The sequence below is a fragment of the Pithys albifrons genome, chromosome 1, assembly GCF_047495875.1.
Source record: "Pithys albifrons albifrons isolate INPA30051 chromosome 1, PitAlb_v1, whole genome shotgun sequence".
Taxonomy (NCBI): domain Eukaryota; kingdom Metazoa; phylum Chordata; class Aves; order Passeriformes; family Thamnophilidae; genus Pithys; species Pithys albifrons.
In genome coordinates, this window is record NC_092458.1 from 63,061,966 (window position 1) to 63,084,910 (window position 22,945).

Below are 22,945 nucleotides of genomic sequence, written 5' to 3' on the forward strand. Positions count from 1 at the left end.
ACAATAGAATTTACTGTACAACTTATGTCAAAGAATTCTGTGAAAATGTTCAAAAAATTTTAAGGTGTTGTCAAGACCTAGAAGTATGAACTGCTTTTGGTAAAAATAAAGAAAATAAATACTTGTATTATTAAAGTATTTTAGAACTTTTTGAAGCGGAGAAAAGTTTTAGATATCTTGAAATTTGAACTATTCAAGAAAAGGTCACTTTAATAGCAAGATACATTGAGCTAAAAGCCTTTGAAAGATGTAGAGATGAGAAAATAAGTTAAAGCTGTGCAGTTCATGTTATTAAATCTGAGGCTTGAAATAGAAGGCAATCCTGGCATTTGGTTTTAAGCTACTAGACATCTTTGGACTGAAAAAGTAAGTTATATCTGGCCCTCTGCTGAAGTTCTGTAGTACCCTTTCTCTTCATAATGCCAATATATATATTGCAACAGGACATGCATTTGAAACAGCAAAAATTAGCGCTGTGGTGAAAGGAGATTTTTTTTCTAACACCATGTGACTGCTAATTGTAACTTCAGCAAATACCTGTGACAACTGAGCAGATTCAAAATAACACGAAATGTAGTCAAATTTGGCAGTAGAAAACATGATGTTCTTAACCTGGAAATGTAAAAGGCTAGTCTTACCCTGTGACTCCTCCTTAACCAGGACACCATGGCACTGGTGGGCTTCCTTTCCTGTGATTTTCTCAAATTCTCTATTTATGGTCATTTCCCTGCTATCCATCTGCAGCCCTGGTGTTGCTTGTGTTATTTCCAGCCCATCAACTGTGGTTTCTCAGGGGTTCCTAGTTGTCCCTTCCTGGCTGGATCACAAAGCCTCTGCTGCACTCTTGTTTTCTTTCACCCTTTTCAGATTCTGTGTGGATGACCATACTTTCCTCAGTAACTTCTTCGCTGTTAGCTCCTGTATTTTCCTCTTCTAATTTCTCTTCATACTCCCTCATTGGTTCAGCATATCATCTCAAAAACCAACAAAGCCCCCACCTATGCCTAGGGAAGAGGGGAGAGAGGTGGGAGACAGAATAAGCCTCAAGATATGGTACGGTGCTGGTAGACAGTATTTTTGTTTCTGGCTGAGTTAAAGATATTCTTCAAAATTGTTTCTGAGTCAAAGCGTCTGTGTCCTGGAATTTTCTCAGGAATACCGTTTCTTAGATCACTTCATTTTAAGATATTACTGATCACTGAAACAAAAATATCCTGTGTTCCCTTCATTTTGCTGACAAAAACTAATTTGTTGCAACTGTGAAAATGGAATTGTAGAAATATGTACTCACAATAACGGGAAAAGCTATTATATCAAAGTCTTTCAATGGTTTTTTTTCATCTTGTAACTCAAATTAGATTGTGCCTTTTTTATCTTTTGTGCTTTGACTTTGGTGGTCTTATATGTTTGGAGTGACCACCAGAATTTCCTGCTTATGCTGGTGGTACTGATTGTGGTACAAGCAAACTCACTATCTAAAAAAATGGAAACCTGATTACAAGATTGGAATATTTGAAGAGAGTGGGGTATTTAGGCACTTCTACCGCTTAAATCAGACTTATTTCCAAATTTCATTTTTCTTGTCCTGTTCAGAGTAAAAAAAAAAAGAAATCAAATCAACATACTTAAAAACAAACCTAAAATATCATTGCAGAAACATGTACAATTTATTTAAGAAAAGATGGGGGAAAATAGAAAGTCTTGTTAGAAAGTTTGTGAATGGTCAAATACAATCCAAGAGGAATATCATCAGCTAATATATACTGTCATAATTCCTTCATGGTAACTCAATTAAAGTCAAGATGTACAAGCTGTGAATGTGCACTGAAGTGTGCATATTAAACATCTGTCGTTGTAAAAAAGTCTAAAAATATGTGCAAAGTGAAATAAACCATGAAAAGTCTGCTTTCTGTTGTTTTATCTTTTAAGGCTTTTAGCCCTGTAGATCATATATGTAAAGTTGAAAATATTTCAAGGCCATTTAATTCTGAAAATCGTCAAAGCTAGGATAGGAGATACAGTATTAAAAGAAAGCCCTCTGCTAAACCAATTCACTCAGTTTCTTCTGGGTACTCAGTATGATGTACAAAGTTACTGAAATTTGAAAGAAATGACTGGGACAGTTTTGTAAAGCAAAGATGGAAAAATGTTGGTAGGACTGCATTACTTCTTGATTTTCTTTTATAGCATACTTTGAGAATAAATTTTCTTCACTGATGCATATGCTAAAAGAATCCTTTGCTGCAGCCTCTCTGCATTACTTCACAAAATTTGAGGATGAAATACATAGTTCTGTATTTTGTACTTGTTCACTTGAACAAAGGTGAAAAATTACTATGTTTTTGTTCAGATTAACTTGCAAAATACAATTACCCAGCCTAGGGAAGCTCAAGCTTCACTAAAATGCATACAGGGGTTCTGATTACTGTGTGCAGTCTTCAGGCACTGGCTCATCTTCAGGACATGCAGAAGACAGTTTTTGAGGTGAGACTTTACAATGTGAACCTAGGTCCTGTATCTGATAACAGCCTAAACCAATTGGTTTAGTATTCTTTCTATGTAAGATGAAAAAGGGGAAAACAGGTAAGAGTGTCCCTTGTCTTCTTTGTTGCTTAGTAGATTTTAGAATAAATCCAGATAAGTGAAGCATAAGGCTTTTTGTTTTATGTAGGTGTTCTCCACTTCTATAGTACCCATACAGTAAAATCATCACATATTTTCCCACCCCCTACGTACATAAAGAAAAAATAGCTTATGCCCAAGATGTAAAATAAATCTTATGGAGATCAGCAGCACACTGCTGTGCTCAAATTCTATTGCTTCCATAGAGATTCATTTTCCATTTCAAATTGCGAGGGGAGCCATAAAATATTTAGATAACTACATCTCTAGAAATCTTTTGTTGTATACAGTTGTGTCCAGATATAGATCTGCAGTTAACTGTGGGGACTACATCTATGCAGACTTAAAAAAAAAATCAAAGCCATAAAGCAATGCTAACATCTAAAATTAATGCTGTAGAATTTTCCATATTATTAAAACTAACCTCCAAATTATAATGAAATTAATTGCTCATTTGCCATAGTAATAAAAAGCATTGCATTGTATTAAATCTAGGATGGATGTAGAGCTCTATTGATATAAAAAGCTTCCTCACCAAGCTGAACTGGAAAAACAAGGCACATCTCTTGTATAATTTCTCCAGGTTTTATTATCTACTTTATTCTCTCCATGGTGTAATTTAGCAAAAGGAAATGTAGCATTGTCTTGGGTTGAGCTGGCAAAATGCCAACTGCCCAATACAGAGTCAGTTTCCTTCCCCTTCCCAGCTGAGAAAAGGGAGAAAGGGAAGAAAAACCCCTCAAACTAGATTTAAACTTAAACTAACTATATATATTTATACAGAAAAGAGAAAATTAAAAGCAAACTACAATATAACACACACTTACACAAGTTAGATATAACAACAATTTTCTGCCTCCCACCAAAAACAGATTCCATCACTCTAGATCTGTAAGCACCCCAAAAGACACCCAGCAAGAAACAGAAAGTATAAGAAAATGTTTCTACTTCCCTGAAACTAAAACAAAGTGCAAGTAGTGGCAGCAGCAGCAGGGCCCAAGACAGCAGGGCAGCAGCTGCTTGTCTTGCCCCTACTTTGGCCATGATGGAACTGAGCAAACACCTCCTACTCCTGTATTCATATCACAGGTTTGCATCATCTGGTATGAAATATTTCTTTGGTTGCTTAAGTCAGGTGATACCTGTCTCTCCTAATCTACGTAGATTCTCTGAGCCTGCTAATTTGAGGCCTAGCTAAAACTATCACAAGCATACTCCTTCTTGAAATACACTGCTGTGTAGAAAGTAGTGCAGAGATAGACAAAGGTAACAGATCAGACCAAATTCTTTATAGTCTCCTTAGAACTACAGTCCGCCCACAAAAGCCTTGCCTTTTCCCTGAAGGACAAAAGGTGCAGAGGATCCCCATGTTGCCATGTGAATTAGCTTCTATGTACTTTACCGGGACTCTGGTATCTTTGGCAGAAGTTCACAAATTCAACTTACGCATGTACATTTCTGTCCTGAAGAACCACAGTTTTCCATTTGACTCCCTGGCTTTCTCCTGTCTTGACTCCCATGCAGTAACCTCTCCTGTCTTAAGAGAAGCATAACGTTTCCTGTGAATTTTCTTTAAACAAAGAGTTCATTATTTAATCCAGTGCACCCAGATGTTCTTGTTGGACTCTGGGAAGGGGTGTAGGGGGTGAAGAGGAAGTGAGAATCACAAACAGTGAAACTTTCATAAATGGCTATTCTTGTGTTATGTCTTTTGAAAATGGAGTATGTGCCTGCTTGTGTTCCGTAAACACATGCATTGCATTAGTACAAGCCAATGCATTTCATTCAAGCACATCTAAATATTAGAGGGAAACTGGCAAGGAGTTATGGTTGCAGGAAAAATTTATGGGGAAGAAGAAAGAGTTCTGCCTAGTTCAGTGAGTAATAACTTGATCGGTAGACTTTTATAGGGTAATATTGAAAGAGCAAACAAATGTAAGTCATCTAATTAGGAAATTCAGAAAAAAGTAACAAGAATAGAACAGGAGGAACTGAAGTAGATGTGTACAGCAGCAGCAGCAGCAGCTATAAAAGTGTCTGTTGAATTGCTCTTCATAATGAAGAATAGGGGAACACAGCATCTGATTCACACAAGGTTTCTCTCAAGTTACAGAATGCAGTAGTTGTGCCAGTGTAAAACTGGGAATTATGTGCGTATATGTGTTTGGCATGCTTTGTGCGAAAGTTCTGAATGGATGTTTGTAAAAGTTTGTCATTAGTGGATGTATAACCCTTTCTCATAAAATTATTATGTTATCCTCACCCGCCATGAATTCAAATAAAAGGTATCAGTCAGTGTATGTGTGTATGCTACTACATTAATAATAATTTGCAAGATAAGAGGGATTGTTTCAGCTGCTTAATTCAATATGGGAAGTCAGTGAGATCGTAAATCATGGAACAAATTATCTTTTATCTTAAAAGAGAGTGAAAACACTGCTGGTAGATTTATGTGACTGGACATATGCTTTTGCACCTAGATGTTCTAAAAGCAAATTAGTAAAACAGTTTTCCATACACATGCATTTGAGTTTTCAGATCAATAGTTAAAAAAGCATTTATAATTTTTAGGGATCTTTCTTCCTTTTTTGTCATTGTGTCACTCATTACATAAATAGATTATTTTATAATCTTTTCAATTCCTTTTTAAAAAATTCTACATTATTTTCTTAGTTGGTAGACTTTAAAGTTTGCATATACAAGCAATTTCAGTAGCTTGAAAAGTAATCACACATCAGCTCAGTTATAGAAGTTATGCATGTGCACAAAATTAAATCTTTTTCTATTGTAGGCTCAGCTAAGCCATGTTGCATTAACTCATTTTTACCATGCATCTATGCAGATGATAGCTCTGACTCAGCTAACACTCAGCAACTGGGTAAGCTGCAGTAACCTGATCGTCTGCTGGATCGCCTTTTTAATTTTTTAATTACTGTTTTGAAACAGACTTCCTGAAATTTTTAATTTCTTTCATTTTTTAAAAATACTATTTATATCATGGTTAGGCATAGATCCAGTTTTTAGGTTTGGTTCTGCACAGTAATTCAGGGCCACAAAGTAAGGAGTTACAAAGACCTGTGTCCACAGCTGCAGCTCATACTGCCGTGAAAAGAGAAGTCAAAACGCCTTCTCTGTTAGAGACACAGGGAGCGAGAGCACTCATCAACGATCTCAGCACAGACCAGCTCTTTGGAGCCATGAAACAATCTCCTGCCCACATGGGAGTCTGCAGGAAAGGGTGGGAGGTTGACGGCTTTTTGGATCTGGCCCCATTTCGTCTTAATCTGCCCTGGCTCCTGATCTTTTCAAAGTCTCCCCATTGTGCGTGTGATTTCTGCTAAACACGCAGAGAAATTTTTAAGATCAAGACCATATGATATAGCAAGATTAATCTACCCTTTGGCCTTCACCTCTCCCTCCCACTGGGGGAGAGGTTTGGTTCTGCTAATTTGTCATGTTACCTTTTTTTTTTGTTCTGCCATCATTTTTTTTTCTCCTCATGGTTCACCTAAATTGGGGATTTTGGCCCAAACACTTTCAGCCTATAATGAAGATAAATAGAATTCTTCATGTCCACTACATGAATTTTGAAGATATCTTTATTTATTTCACCCAGTTTTAATATGGAGAATTTGTAACTCATTTGTAGAATATAAGTGGTTTTTTCACTTTTATTATATATTGTGGCTAAGTGAATCTCTGTAGGTCTGTGAAGCAGATGTGTTACTACAGCCAGTAGAACAGCTTCATTTCTTCCCTCATCTTCTGCAATGCAGTCAGATTTCAAATTGTTATGATATGCAGAAATTAAATAAGAATAAATTAAATATCACCAGATAATGAAGCTGCATTCTCCTCTGTCATATTAAATCATTGATGAGGTGCCTGTGAGTAGGAACTGTGGCTGATGATGTTTCTGCTTCTAAGTCTCTGATTAGTTTTAGAAGCATTTGTGTAAATTTTTCCATCGCCTTTGCATCAATAGCCAGAAAAAAATCTTTTGCCTCACTAAAATATATGTGGAACCTTATATCCTCCTGCCTCATGAATCCATTCCTTTCATATCTTCTGACACCTAAATAATAACTGAAAGTGGACCAGTTTTGCACATAACAACTATGTCATTCAAATGTGTTACTTTGTTAGATATCAGTATGTGATTTGAAAGCTTGTTAGAATAGAGTTAGGTGTTGGGGAATAGATGCAGAATACCTCTATTACCTGTTTCTGTGTTTTAAGACATTTATCCCTTTAAAACACTCATTTCAGTGAAGGAATGGAAGAAATAATGAACAAAATAAAAACATTAGTTTGAATTTGCCTTGTTCAAAGCAGCCCAGATGTTAATCCAGGTGTTTTAGATACTACAGTTCCCACTCTGGTGGAAATTAGGTATGACTTCTGTATTCATGATGTTCCGAAAAATGCCTATAATGGCCTTTGTCCTATCTAAAACATTACTTCCGTATCTATATCTATTACTTTTATATCTATAAATATCTCAGATTTACAATGCTTAATTTCAGACTGTACTCTTTGCATTATATTCCTCTCACCCATGAGAGGAACATAGTTTGTTTAGCTTCTAAGTTGTGAGAATGCTGTTACTTGGTTTCACCAGATACTCTTTGACAGGTAAGGCAATTTGTGCACTAAGTTTTCTCCTTTAAAAGACACTGTTTGTTTGAAACAGTTCAGGCGACTAGGTTCCTACTGCCCTTCTTTGGCTGTTCCAGTTGGTCAGTTAATTCGTATAGCTCAGTCAATCATGTATTCCTTGCTCCTGGCTTCAGTCTGTAACTGCTGTGAAAATACCATTTTCCAGTCACAATTGACAGAGTGATGGGTTGAGACTCAACTATCAGAGTTCTTGAAAGTTTATCATGTTCTTTTGTGTTTTATCAATGCATTTGCACTGGTTTATCTTTATACTTGTATCTTTCCCCCAATATTTCTTAATTGTTAAGTTACTTTTCCTTAAAGCAATGCCTCTAGTGCTCTACTTTTACATGACTGATGAACTGCAACTTATGTGCCATAAAGATAGCATGGAATATAAAGATTAGGAAAGAAATTTGACAGGAACTGCTTATTATTCTTCCATACCATCACAGCATTCCTGTTAATACTAGAGATGCCCAAGTGATATTTAAATAAACTCTCACACAGTCAAGCAGTCTGTTGCAGCAAAACAGCATATGCTAATTTACCTTTCTCAGCTCCTTTTAGGGTAGGTAGGTTGCTGCCATTACTCAAGTTAATTCTGCGATGGTACCTCCAGATCTCTCTGCTGCAGTGACAAAGTAAATACACCTCATTAAAAAATCCCCATTTGTTCATTATGTTCTTTCAGCATAGCAAAACACGCCTGATCTACATGACAGAGTTTTGGCATCCAGAATTACCTTTTATCTCCACAGGTTTGCATGCAGGCACATGTAAATGTGGAGTAAGCAAACAAAGCCCAGCTTGTGGCACCTAAGTAGAACCACATGCCTCAAACCTCAGCCAGCAACGCAGTTGCCAGCAAAGCCTCAGTGTGCACACGTCCCAGGAGCAATGTCAGCAGCTGTGAGCCCAGCAACATTTCTGGCAGTGATGTTTTCCAGTTTAGGCCTGGCCACGCTTTATATCTCTGGCCCATCTGTTTGTTTTGCATTGTGTTACATCAGCTCAATTGCAATAGTTAAATTATAAAGTCATCGGGGGATCATACAGAGAGGGAAACTGCCTTGTGCAGGTTGCCTCAGAGAGAGCTTTCTATTCATAGAAGTTGGTGTCAGAGAAAGTGCAGAGGCTTTTTTGTGGGAGGAACAGACATATGGGAGGCTGGGACTGACACAAAACCACAGAGAGGTTAGAAGCAAATTGGAAAGTTAAGGCAAGAATATTTTCTCTTCAATATTTCTACATTTCAGTTACAAAGTGGATTTGTGATGTTCTTGAAGAGATTCTTGGGTTTCAGATGCTGGAAGAATGGAATTTAGGAATTCTAGGGACTACATTTTATCATTGATATTGTTGTCTACTTCAGTATTTTGTGACTTTGAACAACATTGTTATCTGTATGAATAAATTTGTGACAAGAAGTCACATCCTCTTAGGATATCTAGAGGAAGATAGGCATATGTCATATAAATAAACCTGTTTCTTAAGTTAACTTTTGGGTTCAATTGTGTTTGGATTTTTTTTTGTTGTTTTTGTTTGGTTTTGTTTGGTTTGGGGGGTTTTTGTTTTGTTTTTGTTTGGGGGTTTTGGGGTGTTTAAGTTTGTTGTTTGTTTGGTTTTTTTTCTTTTAAAGTACATTTGAATGATTTTTCACATGAAATTAAGTGGCTTTTTGAGAATATGCATTAGGTCTTTAGTGTTAGCTGTTCCTTATCCATTCAGAAATAGCTTCAGTATTGCATCCCTTCCAAGACTAGGAATACTCTTAAATATGGAGCAATCTCAAACTTCCAAATGAATGTTTTAGGCAAGTAAAACTTTAAACAAAAAACTGTCTGAGAAAATGGTGATTGACTTACAAAGAATAATATGACAGAAATTGTTAAAATAATTATTTTTTCATCTTTCTTAGTTGCTACCTGACTTCAACTCAAAAGCAGCCCAATGTTTTGTCAGCTCATATGACACTCCTCTTCAAACACATAGTGGGACATCATAATTATTTAAGAAGTTAGTAGTAGATATGGTTCCACATTTTAATGTCTTTAAAATTAAGGGAGGAGATTAAGGGAGGGCTAGAGATATTTCTTAGACTTCACCTTGCAGTGTAAAAAATTACATAGGTCAAAGAATATAAAAAATGAGACACCCCTATGAAATGCCTACTGCATTGTTAGGTTTAGCATGCTTTGTCAATCATAGTAGTGGCTTTCATTTCATGTAATAAGGTCAACTCAGACTGGATCTGTTTAAAAGTTTGTGCAACTCAGTACTGAAATAAGTTTACAAAAAGTTATTCTAATAACAATCATCCACTGAAATGTTAGATACTGTAGTAAATGATACCTGTAATTTATCAGGTAGAGTGTAAAGTATTGCTTTCAACAGTAACCTAATGGAATTTGTGTAAATATAATCTTTTGTTCCATAGTTAGCACTTCTCTTGTCCCCCCTGCATACTTCTTGTTGGTTATCATTTAAGCATTAGATGCATATTAAGCTGTGATCTTGCTTCAGAAGTTTACAGTCTAGAGTACTTCAGAAGATGGTGTAGCTTAACACGTTTTTGATTGGTTGGCTTTTATTTTCTCTCTCTCTTTTTTAATTTATTTTTAATGACAGCTTTTCTTGAACTGCATAGAACACATGAGCATGCGTGAGCATTTCTGTTTTCATCTTGTTTTTTCATCTGGACATGCCTATGAATGAAAGATGTGTTTTGAGAGCTGATTGAGTTTTGGAAGATGTAGGTAGAGTCATGCCTTTTCATCAACTCTAGCATCACAAAATCAGTTTAGATCTGTTCAGTGAGAGTAAAAAAGGATGTTATCCATGAAGCCAGTAAGAAATATCTTCTCTCAATATAAAGATTTGTCATATAGTTGGTTTGGAGGAAATGTGCATACATCTTAATGGTATGAGACAATATTAGACAACAAGATTCTGAATTGTCTCTGAAGGAGAAAATCTGCTCTTTTTGGAGATAACAGTTCTGCTAATGCCCTACTGAGAAAAATTCTCAAAGTTAATCAGTCTAGCTTTTGAAGACAAATAAAAGATTTATATCTCAATAGTCACCCCACTCAGGAAATTATAATGATTTTAATTCTCCCATTAAGCTAGCACTTTTCCCTCCCTAAAATGTTCTTTGACTTTCACTCAGTTCTACATTAGTGTGCCTCTATTCCTTTACTTATCTTTCAGCTAAATCCAGGCAGAAGTGCTGACAGTGAAAAAACTTTTGAGTACCTTCTATGAGTCATACTAGGAAGACTTAATCAAAATAATCATAGAAGGAATATGAGAGGGTTGCAAGGGAGGACTTGTACCTAAATTGTCTTCATAGGTTTCTGGCTAACCTGTGTATGTAAATTTGTAGTTAGTGAACTTCAACAAAGCCTTCCATGAGATCTGTTCCAGTACTTCCTTATCCTTGCAGTTTAAAACAGGTTTCTTCATGTCTGAATTAATCTACCTTTTGGAAACTTAAGATCACTCTTCTTTGTCCTACTTGTGGTAAAACTAATAGGAGGAAATTAGTTTTCCTTCATTTTGGCAGTTTATTGAGTATTGAAGGCTGCTGTTTTGTCTCATCACTTCTTTTCTGAACTGATGATCCCATTTATATTCACTATCCTTCATTGGTCATGTTTTCTTGTCTTGTGCTATCTCTTGGTATTCTCTCAATCCTCTGATGGTGAAATCCTCTTGTTTCTAAATGGGAAACACAAAAGTGGTTTTTTTGTGTTAGGCAACACTGCAGTAGCACTGAGGGAAACAAAGGAATTCAGATGTCCTCCACAGAGTGCACCTATTCAGCAGGATGGTGATTCCTTTTGCGTTAGTAGTTTGCTTCAGGTTGAGCATATGGCCCACTGCAAAACTTCAGTCCCTCTGCAGAACTGCTGTTTAGCATTCTTGTAACTGACCATGTAGTGAGATGGCTTCAACCTTTATTCTGTTGCTGATTCTTTCCTGGTTCTACTATTTTGGACTTGCTGAGTTTTATCTGTTTTTTCTGATGACTTCTCCAGCTTTCAAGGTACTTTTAAATACCATTGATGTTGTTCTACAAGGCTTACAGTGTTACTGTGGTAGTGTAATCTCCAGATTTAAAATGCATACTCATGTTATTAATACAAATGAATATTGACTAGTACCAGGCTCAGGAACAAAACCCTGGCAAGTTCCTCCACTTATTCTGTCCTGGTTTGACATTAAACCCACTAGAAACTACCCTGGTTTGCTTTTCCAATACCCGTTTTAAAAGCAATTTCTATAGATGATATCATCTTAAATTGCAGCTTGAGTTTCAAAATTCTGAGTAGAAAAGCTTATAATCTTTACTGTCCCTCCCTGTTACCCTGTTATAAGAAGACTACTTTGACATAGTTTATTCCTGAAAAAACTATTTAGACTATTATATATAATTTTTATATTTTTTAATCTTTAAATGGTTTGTTTCCTTCATTGCTTTGTATTATCACAGAAGCAAAGATGAGTTGAGTTTGGAAGTGGCGTCTGGGAGTCATCTGGTGCCTGGTGCCCAAGATCCTTTCTAGATGGCCTTTTGAATATCCCCAAGGCTGAAGATTCCACCACCTCTCTGGGCAACCTGTATCAGTCCTTGGTCCCTTCAGAGAGAAAAATATGTTTTCTCCTGTTCAGAAGGACCTCCTGTGTTTGTGTTCCTTGCTTCTTGTCTTGCCATAAACCAAAAGGAAAGGAGCCTGGTTCTGTTTTCTTTAGACCATCCCGTTGGATAATTTTTTCAATAATCTCGAATTAGGGTGTCTTTCTGCAACTCCCAGTTTTCTGTTTTGTCCCAGTTTTAAAGACAGGCATTTGCTCTGACTTTTTCTCTTGGATCTTTAGTTGTCCTTCACAATTCTCAAAAAATAGTGTCCAGTAGCTCATACATCGTCTCAGATGTGTCCCTAAATATTCTTCACATCTTGCTAATTTGAAAATGTTATCTAAGAACTCTCTGTTCACTTTCTAGTGTGTCTTTTCTTCTAATCCTGCTGTTGTTGAAGTTACATTGTCTGAATAATTGCAGTTAGTCTTTTTAATGATCATTTAAACAAAAAAGCCCAACACAACAATTGGCTTTTCATATTAATCTAATTTTAATGGATAGTTTATATTTTTATATCCCTTGTTTTGTGCAAGACACCTTGCTAATCTAACTAATTAGCTGTGTAAGTGCCATGGGAATTTGGTTTATGCTTAACTGTTGTGACTATAATCTTGATCCCAGTAAACTCTCTTTAATTTCTTTGAAGGAAAAACTCCAGCTTTTAAAACTTAATACTACACAATAAAGTCGTTGGACTGGTAAGTGCACTATAAATAGGCAGATTCCCTTGAAAAAAAAAATCAAAGCAAAAATAAGTAGGGCAGGTCAAATACATATTTTATCACTCACCACAAGTCGGTTATGCAGAAAAAATCTGTAACTTCAGAAGTCCTGGTTAAAATGTGTTAAAAATTAACATTTTTAGTGGATGTTTCTCAGTAATACCTTTAAGCTGATACTTTCCATGCAAAGACAATGGTCTGCAAATGAGGATTTACATTTCTAACTGGGGAAAGGGCTTGGACTTGTAAACTTTTAAAAGAGTAATTTGAAATATAAAACAGTTGAGAACAAATGATACTTTTAAGGTAGCAAGTAGAAATATCAAAACTCCAGAAGTTGTTGTACTGCAACATTGACACTTCTTTTAGACTGGAATTAGAAAAATACATGGTGGAATACCTGTGTACTTGGTGCTTAGATGATGTTAATATTCACCATACGGATTGGATACAAGGCCTGTTTTTTCTCAAAGAACAATATTATTTTTAATAGTTAATATGAAAAATATTACCTCTTTGTGGCCATTGATGTATATGAACAGAATAGTTCATCATATTAATAGTTAATAGTAATTAATTTGTACCATCCTTTTTTATTTCATCTCTAATTGCATAAATAAAACAACACCAAGAAAAAAGCCATTCAAACTGTGCAGATAAAGTAAAGCACTTCAGTGATGAATTTTTCCCCTAGTTTCACCAGGAGTATTTGAGAGATACCTGTTGTTAGACTACATGTCCAATGAACATGCTTTTGTCACAGAAAAAAAGGGAAAGCCATAAGCAAAGGCAGGACACATATCTTTGTTTCATGAAGAATTATACTGAGGCTATAAATAAAAATAGTACAGCTATTAGCAGTTGTAATCAGTTGTGCCATTTCAGACATTTCCAGTTAAAAGCAGTAACTTCATTCACATTCATTCAGTAGGAAATACTTCAGTTCACTTAGGCAAGCAGGTTTTGAAGAAGTCTTGTTGTTTTGTCTGCCCCCAAATAAAGAACTGGAAAATAATTATGATGTGTGGATTGCTCTTGAATCCTGAGTTGGTAGTGACTCATAAGGATCATTGAATACAGCTTCTAAGTGAATGGTCCATACAGGGATCAAACCCATGACCTTGGTGTTATGAGCACCCTGCTCTAACCGGCTGAGCTAATTGGATATTGTGCCTTGTCAGAAAGACTGTTACAGTGATGCAAAATACCTTTTAAATCTTTATTGCCTATGTTATGGAGTGAAATTTTTCATGATAGCAGATTTATTCTCAGTTGATAAATAAAATGTTGTTTTTATGGTCAAAATACTAATGTGGAGGTGATTCTGACTAAAAGGTTAGCACTTGGAGAAAGTGGAAAGATAAAATCTACTCATACACACTAAATTTAGGAAATACAGCAAAATCTTGTGTTATTGTTTGTATTAAGTATAAACCCTTACCAATCCATGGTACTGCTTTTAATTAGGATCTTTCCACCAGAACCCAAAAGCTATAATTTATATATGGTCATTCATGAGTAAGATTCATCTTTGTTGACTTAGAGGTTCCTAAGATAGGTCACAGAAATGAACATGTTCCATTGACTGCGGGACCATGAGATGAATAGTTCATAGGTAGTATGGATGGTATTTTTAGCTCTCTAGTGTCAGGTGAGTTCTGTCCTCCCAACAATGCCTTTTAGACAAGAACATGTTTGAAGAAAAAGTAGAAAATACTTGAAACAACATTTTGATTATACCTAAAATCCATTTACCTCCTCTGGTAAATACTTAGACTTCAGTGAATTTAGAAACATTTGAATTCAGAATTTGAAGGTCATACATTAGAGCAGAATGAGATGTTATTGATAATATGTGAATTCACAAGTACATTCCTTATTTCTGAATTAACAAGGCATTTTTGGAGTAGTACATACATCTCAAAGCATTCTTAGGGTGGGTGAAGTCATTTGTGTTCCTAAGACCTTTCAAGATTCTCTATTTTAATGATTTGTAATAAGACATAGATGGCTTTAGTTGTTTGTATTCTATTGTATGTAATTTTTGTCTTTTTAGTGAATACTTATTTCATTTTCAGCATTGGAGAATGATTTTTCACATGAAAGAAAATCTAACTGTTTCTATGTTTTTATGCCCCAATGAAAATATGTTTCTTGGAAGAAAAAGAAAAAAGGAGGTTTAGATATTTGCTACCACAAATCTTTGGCACACAGTAGAAATAGACATTATTCCTAATCTTTATCATGAGTGTAGGACTGGTTACTGGTAAGAAATCAAATCAGAAGATGAGGTGTCTCAAAACCCCATACATTACAGTGACAGTTAGCTTAGTGCATGAAATAAAAACTTTAGGATTTTGCATTCCAGGCATACATCACTGTCCATCTGCATCAGGAACACATTGAACAGGAAGATATGCAGAACAAAATCGGAGTAGACACAACCATGGCGATAGAAGATTTGAAATTACTTAAACCTCTGTGATACACTTTATATCCCTTTCATTTCTGGAAACTGTATGATAGTTACCCTTCTGAACATGTTGTAATTACAAGTCATAGCTGCTGATCAGTAGGGTAGGGTGATTTGCAGTGTGTATCAATGCCACTAGACGGGTTGGTACAATTTCCCTTTTGCTGAAAAGTGTAAAACTAAGTTCTGCAAATGGAAGATTACTGGAATTAATTGAAGGCATGAATGCAGCTGAAAAGTAAAATCTCATTAGCTGCATCAAGAATTAGCAACATGGAACAAATTACTCTTAAAATTCAAAACTTGAATTGGTACTGCATTTGGGGTAATGATCTACTGATTGGCCTGAGGACATTGCTAGTGACGCTAATGTCTTTAAGCAGTGGTAAAAGGTACTAGCCTAAGGCTTACAGTAAAGTGGCTTACCAACAACCACAGACATTCTTGATCCTCCCTCGTTGCTTATCTGTAGGATACAGCTGTTGCTGAAACTATGCTAAATGTTCTTGTCTTAGAGAAACAGATTGGCAGGGACACCAAAAATATAAAATCTATTCCCTACATACAGAAAAGCAAAATACAGCAGAGAGTGATATTTTTGCCCAGAAAGAACTCATGAAGGCCATACAGTCAACTTCTAAGTAGCTGACAAGTAAGCTTTTTTGATCTCCTGGTAATTTAAATAACTTCTCACAGTCTTCTCTAGAAACACATTAAGTTTGTTCATTTTGTGACACATTTATTGAAGATTAGTTACTTTCTTCTGCTTTTTTGCCATTGTAAAATCTAATGAGCATAGAAACTAAAGCAACATTTTGAAAATTAAGTCTCAAGGAACTGGAGACTGCAGATGGTTTAATTCTGCATGTCAGTAACTTTACCTTGTCTTGTTCCTACTGTGTTTCAGTTACATCAACTTGTAGTAGTTCTTCTCCTTTCCCTCCCCCCTCCCCGCCCCCCCCCACCGTTCCCCGTCCTCGTCATATTATTGTTAATGTCCAATAAAGGCCTCAGACTTCTCTGGTAATATTACTTACTATAAAGGGACTGCAGTGTTACAGCCTCCCTGCTGTTAGTCTGGACTTCTCGCTCCTACTTTGTAGCTCTGTCTGTAGTTACACAATAGAACATCTTACTGCAAAGTGTTTTGGCTAGAAAAACATTCTTACTCATCTTGTATTCTGAGCTGGAAAGCAATAAAGCCTCTGATCGGGCCGTAAAGTTTACGTTCCTTTGCCTCATATTTCCATGGGTGTTACCATTTTGTTCCTTTAATCGTAGTCAGTCAGTGCTGATAGGAACAACTGGGACTTTGTGAAACATTTCTTTCCCTAGTGAACATAACCTAGAAACACCTGGTGTTTCTTCTTGGCTGGGCATTCCCACATAACTGAGAAAGGCAGCATAATTCTCTTTTGTCAGGAGTTCAGATCTACTTTTGGTACAGTGTTGGCATCAAAAGAAAATGGTGGGAAAAACACACTTTGATTTCATGACTTATGAAAGACCTATTGTATAGTTATCTGAGTGTTGCTGATGAGGAGAAGGTATGTATTTATTTCCTTACCAGTATAGATTCTGTGTAGAAAGTAACAGTTTGAATAAAACATGCGTTTTTGTTTTGTTTTCCTTTCTTCTTTATTTATACAGAGATCTACATCAACAGGCAAATTAGGGTAATGTCTTAGAAAAGACAAGCAGTGGTTGTGTGGTAACTGAGCGGGATCTTACCCTGCAGGAAAACTTTACTTTACAAAATAAATGTGACAACAGAATTGCATTCATAAACTGTTCATGGGAGGTAAGACCTAGTTACAGTAAGCAGCCTGGTTACATTCTACCCAGGACTGGAAATCCTTTTAGACTCTGTAACTCGTCTTGCCCCAGTCTTTGAAGACATGAGTTGCTTGATCCTGGTGTGCACAGCACTGAAGGCTTTTCTACGTGGTTCTCCACAGGTCATACCATTTATGTATGGCAGCCCACGTCATTTATGAATGAACTTGTAAACTCAGGGAAAATGGCACTTCACAAATTTACCTTAGGGTTCACAATGTTATTTGAGCAGATAGAATATGTGCTCTTTTGAACTGTGACTTTTTAAAATTTTGGAACCTGTGAATTATTTTTGAGAGGAAAAAGAAAATTACACCAAAGAAGTTAATAATTGAGCTCAAAAGGTCGTGTTCAAATAGAAATAGGAAAACAAAAACATTTCTGTGACAGACTACAGAAAGAGTTGTCCTGACAGCAAAAAATGCTAATAGCATCCAGAGCTGAATGAACAGGAGTGGATTTAGTAGAGACAGGGAACTAACTCTACTCAGCACATGCTGAAGTGCTGTCTGTAGTTTAAAGCTGCCCCATTCAAGGAAGACACCGCTAAAGTAGAGGCAATTAGAGAAGGACCACCATGATGTTGGGTAGCACTTGTCTTGTGAGAAGAGGGTGATGGAGCTAGGCTTGTTCAGCCTGGAAAGGGAAACCATTTCAAGGGTGCCTTCCATTAGCCTCCAGTGCCCATGAGGCAGCATGCTTTCTCCATCAATATGGTGGAGTCAGGCTCCTCACAGTGATACATAGTTGGACAATGAGAGGTGATAGATACAAGTTGAAACAGGAGGTTTAGACTGGATATAAAGAAAAACATCTGTGATGCCAGTCAGGCACTGGAATAGGTTTGCCCAAGGAGGCATATCTCTTCCTGGATGGCCCAGGTAGTGTTCATCCTTGGGGATTTTCAGGAAACAACTGAAAAAGCCCTGAAAATCCTGAGAAGCCCACTCCAAAGCAGGTTTCTTGGCAGGACTTGTGACCCTGTTGGAGACCCACACTAGAATAAGCTGTTCTTGATGGACCACATCCTGTGGAAAGGTGACCCACACTGGAACAATTTGTGAAGAAGTGTTGCCGGTGGGAGAGACTCATATTTGAGCAGTTCATGAAGGACTGTCTCTAGTGGGAGGGACCCCACAGGGAACAGAAGAAAGACTCTTCTTCCTGAGCAGTGACAGGAGTGATGTATGGTGAACTGACCATAACTCTCATTCCCCATCTTACTGCAGAGCTGTGGATCAGGAGGTAGAGACTGGGAAGGAGTAGGGGCTAGGGGAAGGTGTTTTTAACATTTATTTTATTTCCATTATCCTACTCTGATTTTGTTGGTAATAAATTCAGTTAATATCCCAACGTTCAGAGTGTTTTGCCTGTGACAATATTCAGTGAGTGATCTCTGCTGGTCCTGATCTCAAGTCATGAATCCCTGTCCATTTGTGGAGAGGAGGGATAGAGCAGCTTTGGTGGGCACCTAGCATTCAGCCAGGGCCAACCCACCAACAGTGAAGGGTAGTCAAATACTCTAGTGGGTACAGCCAGCTGCCAGTCTCCCTCTTTCCCAGAAATGTTAGCACCCCTCTGTAGCATGTGAGACTTCTTCTCACATGCTACAGAGATGTAGGAAGATGGTGATAAAATGCTGTTAGCCTCTGAAGTTCAGGTAATCCACATGATTCTTGCCCATGTGTGACAAAATCTCAGATGAAGAATAGCTTTTTATTAATTATTTTAATTTAATTTCTGAGTGGGCTGGGTGAAAAGGACGTAAGGGTGTCTTTAGTATTGTCCTCAACAGCATTATGTCAGTAGGATAGAAAGATAAAGTGAATGTGCATTTAGTTGCCTTTTCTTTCCTTTTGTACCACTTTCTGCCTGGTCCTTTCCAATATTATGAGAGGAAACATGCATTCAAATACAGGATATTCTCTCTAACCTCATTGTAGCTCTGAGTGCTTATAAGGTATTGAGAGAACTTAAGTATTAATACTAGTAATAAGCTTTACTGCAGAGCATGAATTGCAAAAGAGGGATGTAGATAATTGTTTTCTTTACATGCTGGAAATAGGAAAGCTTTTTACATGTTAGTAAACTGGATGTTTTCTTCATGGATTATTGAAGTTTTTCTACTAAGAAAATCATACATTCTAATGGATTTTGATTGATTGGATAATTCTGCTTTAGTCTTTTGGGTTGTTGACCATTAGAATATGCAGTTCCCTTCCCAAGTGTTTCCTGTGAGTGAGGCCCATACTGGGATTACATCATAGTTTTACAAGATCAAACAAGTTGGTTGTTAGGTGTTTGGAAATTTTACATCTTTGTTTACAGGAAAGGTAAGGAACCTGGTTACATTTGAGTTGTATATGGTTTCTAGAGCAACTGTTCATGACAATACAGTGTAAGATTCCTACCTTAGGTACCTAATGGCACCTAATTGGAAGGTTTCATCTGATTCCTCCTGTTTTCTGTTGTTGATTTCCTTGTGGACTAAATGTTTTTCTCCATTCCAGTATAAAATGAGAGTAGTCATCAGTGAATCACATAATATCTCAACAGAAAGGAATTAGCTACTAATGGGCATTAGGAATATGGAGAGTTTGTGAAGAAAAGCTGCTCTGGGGAGACCCAGGCATTTCTCTTGTCCTCTCAGCTCTCAGCTGTACTGGATGTTCCCTCAGTAACACATCAGTTCTTGCTTCTATTTCCTTTAACAGCTTGATGAAAGACAAACAGTTAGGGCAGCCAAGAGAAATAAATTTCATGACATCATTCTCTGGTGGATATGTGTAAGTTAATTAGTTATGCTCAATTTTATTCCTTTGTTCTCTACTCTAGCTAAACTATGTTACAGGCTCCACTGATCTGTGAAGACTAAATAATGTGCAGGCTTGTACACAGTATTTTCTGACTAGGAAGAAAAAACTTGTTTATTTCTCTTAACCTCTGTTGAGGAACCTTAACCATGGGAAGAAAATGGGAAACAGGTCTGATACAGAACTAAATGTTTACTGATGTGTTTTTAAACAAGTGAAATGTACTGACATTGTCAGGTGAAGACAGTATAAACATTGCTGCAGAATTTTAATTGTGTATTGGCTGAGAAGGGGAAATCTTTCCCTTTTTTTTTTTTTTTGCCCAACTGCATAATATGTCTGGTGATTAATCTAGAAACCATTAGGAGTACAAGACATCAGCACTATGCACACTCAGTTCTTTTATCCTCAGGCCAAGAACCATTTTGCAGGCATAATGCAAGGATGCCTACAGAGATGTGTGGGTGTATATAAACTCTAACCTGAACATCTTGCAGTGTTCTCAAGTGGGAGGGCAATTTCGCCTTTTCATTGATTTTACTGATATCTCTTATGAGCAAGTAGTGCCATTTCCTTCAACTTGTGATGAATTGCATGGGCTACACAATGTATGCTATTGCTCACAAGAGGATTAAGCAGGAGCAACAAACCTGCTTCACTTTCCTCAAGTCTTTCATGAGTGGCAGACACCTGCGTCATCTTGTACAGCCCTAACATCTTGATACATGAAAGCAGCCTTCCAGTTTTTCTAGAGGTGACTGCCTAGGTTGACCAAAATGCTTACATTGCATTTGGATTATTTACAAAAAAATCACTGCATTACATGCGCTGAAATCTTCAAAAGCAAAGAAATTTTATGTGTAGTCTCAGAACTGTTAAATTAAGCTGTCCTGACTACCTGCAGTAACCATGGTATCTAAAAGTCTGGGTTACTGCAGCAGTTCTTTGTCTGGGACATGGTACATACTGTACTTGGATTTTAATGGAGCCATTTATACAGATTTTATATTTTCTCATAAAACTGCTCAAGGTGAATGAAAACAAGCGTGGGCTAAATGTTTGCACTTTTCAGTGCTCTTTCTGTGACAGAATCTTGCTGGCTTTCTTAATTGCTAACTTACACAGTTTCTTTGTCTTTCAGAATGTCGTGTGGTGAAATCCACTTCCTATACCAAAATAGCATCGACTTCACGGAGGAGCACCACCAAGAGCCCAGGCCCATCCCGACGCAGCAAGTCTCCAGCTTCTACTAGCTCAGGTAAAGCAAGCAAGCAGTTTTTCTTAACAACAGCAACCACTCTATTTCAATACAGTGGGCAATGCACTTAAAATTTCACATTTCTGTGGAAAAACATTGTGTGTAAACAATTGATGGTAAAAATTCACTTGTTTTCTCAAGTGTCTTCCCAATACAAAATAAAACTTCAGTGTTTTATAAATCATACTCTGGTATTACCCTGGTTCAATTAACTTTATTTTGTGTGCATGATTTTGCTTCCAATACCTAAAGACTGTGAAAAAGTGGTATTCTTTGTACTAGAAACTGAATAAGAACAATTTAGAAAATAGCCTAAGTTATGCAGCATAAGATCTCTGTTACCTAAAGGTTAATTTCACAATATTTTTTGTATTTTGTTTCTGAGGGAGTGAAGAGGCAGCAGTGAGGAAAGGATTGGTTAAAGACAATCAGGATATTGAGGGAAGGGGAGCAGGGAAGAGAAAGAATGCAATTACAGATGGGAATGTAAGGTTCGAATACAGCTAAGGAAGAAATGTCAGAACTGACCTGTACAATTGTCACCTGTACAGACTAGTACAGTTTGGAGAAGACACAGCAAAAAGTTTTAGAAAGTTCTGTCTGAAGGACCTTGCTTTGGTTGCCTGTACAGTGGCTCCCACTAGATAGCTAGCCTCTGACTAGTTTGCCCCAAGCAGCTTTTTCCCAAGCAGAACAAATAAATAAACAAAAAAGCACATTAGAGAATTTGCTAATATTGGTGCCTGAAGGTACAAATAATCCTCAGTGTGGGCTAGTGGAGTAGACCCATTCAAGCATTTGCAGCATTGCTGGTGAATATGGATTTTGCAAGGGGCAAACAGAGCTGTCTGAAAGCCACCTCACTGTTTCTGCGTAAGTCTTCTGCCAACAGGGAAGCAAATGGCATACTGGAGCCTGCATCAAGCACCATAAGGTCTTTGTGGGGAGGTGGTGATCAGAATGGCCAAGGTGCTGGTTTCAAGGAGCATAGGCATGGACCAGCTGGAACCATAGATTTTTAAACTAAAATACAAAGGTAAGAGAAAACTCTGGAAGGGATGATAGTTGGAGACACACAATGAGACACAGAGGCGTAGATGTGGGTAGCAGGTCTGGGAGGCAATGTGCCTCCTACACATCCTAAGAACAGCTGAAATGCAGAAACCTGAAAAGAGGTAATGGGATGAAGTACTGATCGTGAGGAACAAGCCCAGAGTAGCTCTTTCTTGAACACGTGAAATAACTTTCTTTGAAGCTAGGTGGAACAGAGCTAAATTAAACTTTAGCAAGGGAGGCTTTGTTTCGTGTTTGAATGTTACAGACTCTTTCTGGGTTTTTTTATAATGAATATTCATTTGTGCGTACAGGTGATGGACACAGAACTGTGTGTGATCATTTCTAAAAGAAATAATTGTTCTGCTATGCATAACAATTTTATGGGACTTCTATGAGACTAGCAATATTTTTGCCATGTTGACTAAATGGTACCTTGTTGGTTTTGATCCTGTGGGAAATAGTACTGTTTTTTACTGAAACGTGCTGGAGAAGTATAGGAGAGTAAATTTTAACTTCTTGCAGTTCCCTTTTGTGAAGGTCTGAGCAGAATACGTTACATGTTCAACCACTGCAAAAGATCAGGAGACTATTTTAGAGCTTGGGGAAAAAATGGAATGTTTTCATTATACTACAATAATAATGAATGTATCATTTGATTTATAACAAGAAAAAAACAGTGTAGTGAAAATATTAAAAATGCAAACCATTTCAGATGGTGCTGTGCTAATGACAGATGTAATGATCTTTAATATTTCTTATGTAAAACCAATACATTTATAGAAAATAGGCACTTATTAGTTTGATGGTCCATGGCCTGACTATTTGAATAATCATTTGCACATGGTAATTAAATTTTCT

At 37.0% G+C, this 22,945-nt stretch overlaps 1 protein-coding gene and 1 long non-coding RNA gene across 4 annotated transcripts in view; one reads left to right on the top strand and one right to left on the bottom strand.

Annotated features, from left to right (window-relative positions):
* The window catches only part of DCLK1 (doublecortin like kinase 1), a 255,376-nt gene that overhangs the window by 151,881 nt on the left and 80,550 nt on the right, over window positions 1-22,945 (top strand). For all 3 annotated transcript variants that reach the window (XM_071552689.1, XM_071552705.1, XM_071552679.1), the window contains exon 5: window positions 20,915-21,031. In XM_071552689.1, the coding sequence (XP_071408790.1) occupies window positions 20,915-21,031 (117 nt within the window). The remainder of the gene's footprint in view (window positions 1-20,914; window positions 21,032-22,945) is intronic.
* Window positions 188-16,238, bottom strand: LOC139670660 (uncharacterized). The gene is made up of 4 exons (XR_011697526.1): window positions 16,162-16,238; window positions 7,833-7,912; window positions 4,069-4,159; window positions 188-1,004 (listed from the first exon to the last, which is right to left on the bottom strand). It is a non-coding gene; the product is annotated as an uncharacterized lncRNA (long non-coding RNA).